The following is a 1,484-nucleotide window of genomic DNA, read 5'->3' as shown; positions in this document are numbered from 1 at the left end:
CTTGCTGACGTAAAGCACAGTAGGCAGGAATAGGAGAAGGGTCAACTGAGAGAAAAAAAAAAGCTTTGTGATGTAATTTTTATTTCTGCAGTTTGGAAAAGAGTTTAACTGTTTTTGTGATGACTCACAAAATTACATAAGGGCATGAAAATTACCCAGGACAACATTCGGGAAACATTTCTGGCGCCTTCACTTACTGAAACCCAGACATAAGCATTCCAGCAAAGACACGGCAACAGCAGGCTTCAGCAAGGAACCGTACAAATGTCCTGGAAAGGGCTTCCCTCTCTGAATGCAGCTTCCTGTCCACAGGATGCTCAAGGCCCAGGCACCTTTATTCTTCCAACTAGAAAGACATACAAAAAGGCCTCAACATGACCTCGGAGGCCCAAACATTTAGCCAAGGCTACTACCAAACAATCTGCTGTCTTCATCCAGGTAAGGGCAGCTTGACGTCTCAAGACACTAAGATGGTGGGTAAATCCAGGGTAGACTGAGATGCAGAAGCTCCAGCAAACGCAGTCCTGTCACTGAAAGACGAATGCAGTACTTATGCCTGCACAAACAGACCCTTCCCTCTGGCCTTGGGCCTAGAACATGATTTTTTGGTAGTTGCTGTTGGGGAAGAGGCCCTTGGGCTTTAACCTGCGAGCAGCCTCCCTTAAATGCTTGGGCTGCAGTGGGGGCTTTTCTCCCCACATCTCACACACGTCCAGGGCCTCTTCCAGCACCTCTCCGACGAAGACCTTGGCTATTCCAGCCATGGCAATGGCCACGTTCTCAGGCTCCGATCCGCCAGTGATAGAATGCATCAGACCTGCAATGCGTGCTTTTGGGAAAGCTGACCGGCGACACACTTCGTAGCGGGCCAGCTGCTCCTCAGACATGGCAGACAGCAGGGTTGCCATCCTCTGAGCCTCCTCCGCATCCACGGTGGGCTTCCTCTCCTTCTTTCCTTTGGTATCTCTTTTCCGTCCTTTGGCTGCAGGAGGAGCTGAGGCTGAGGCTTCACTGTCGCCTTCTGTGAGGTCCGTGACATCCTGACTGCTGAGCTCACCTTCCTGACCCCTGGGTTCTTCCAAGTTCCCATCTAGGTCCTCAGGGAGCCCGTCCTTGTTGCTGCCCTTCAGACCTTGGGGCGTGGCGAACATCTCAGCAGACACAACTGTTTGCCTGCCTGTCTCCATGGGTGAGACTCAGGTCTGCTCCGTGACAGCAGCTGTAGCAGCAGAAGTTACAGCTGGGGTGGTTTGATTATGGATCCGAAGTGAGATTTTGAGAACCATCCTTTTTCTTGTTTTTTTTTTTTTTTTTGATTTACAGATCATGTTTATTAAGCGGCACTCCAAATGTTAAGTCTCATAAACAATAACATTCAGTGATCGACTTCAATCCAACTGTAATCCTTACTTTAAACTAAGGGCAAGAATAATTTTACGCATACAGCAAATACACACAAAACCTGGGTATTCCGAACTACAAAC

At 48.9% G+C, this 1,484-nt stretch overlaps 1 protein-coding gene across 1 annotated transcript; it reads right to left on the bottom strand.

The window, feature by feature from the left end:
* Nucleotides 1–590: 590 nt before the first annotated feature.
* Nucleotides 591–1,187, bottom strand: LOC134735371 (TATA-box binding protein associated factor 11 like protein 2-like). The gene has a single exon (XM_063629858.1). The coding sequence runs from the start codon at nucleotides 1,185–1,187 to the stop codon at nucleotides 591–593; it is 597 nt and encodes a 198-aa protein (XP_063485928.1).
* Nucleotides 1,188–1,484: the final 297 nt, after the last annotated feature.

Source organism: Symphalangus syndactylus, chromosome 20 (genome assembly GCF_028878055.3).
Source record: "Symphalangus syndactylus isolate Jambi chromosome 20, NHGRI_mSymSyn1-v2.1_pri, whole genome shotgun sequence".
In the NCBI taxonomy this organism is placed as follows: domain Eukaryota; kingdom Metazoa; phylum Chordata; class Mammalia; order Primates; family Hylobatidae; genus Symphalangus; species Symphalangus syndactylus.
Note: the sequence above shows the minus strand (reverse complement) of the source record. Positions and strands in the feature narration are given on the sequence as shown.

What these genes read in the sequence shown, in the direction of transcription:
- LOC134735371 (XM_063629858.1), bottom strand. Translation starts at nt 1,187, where the DNA reads ATGGAGACAGGCAGGCAAACAGTTGTGTCTGCTGAGATGTTCGCCACG.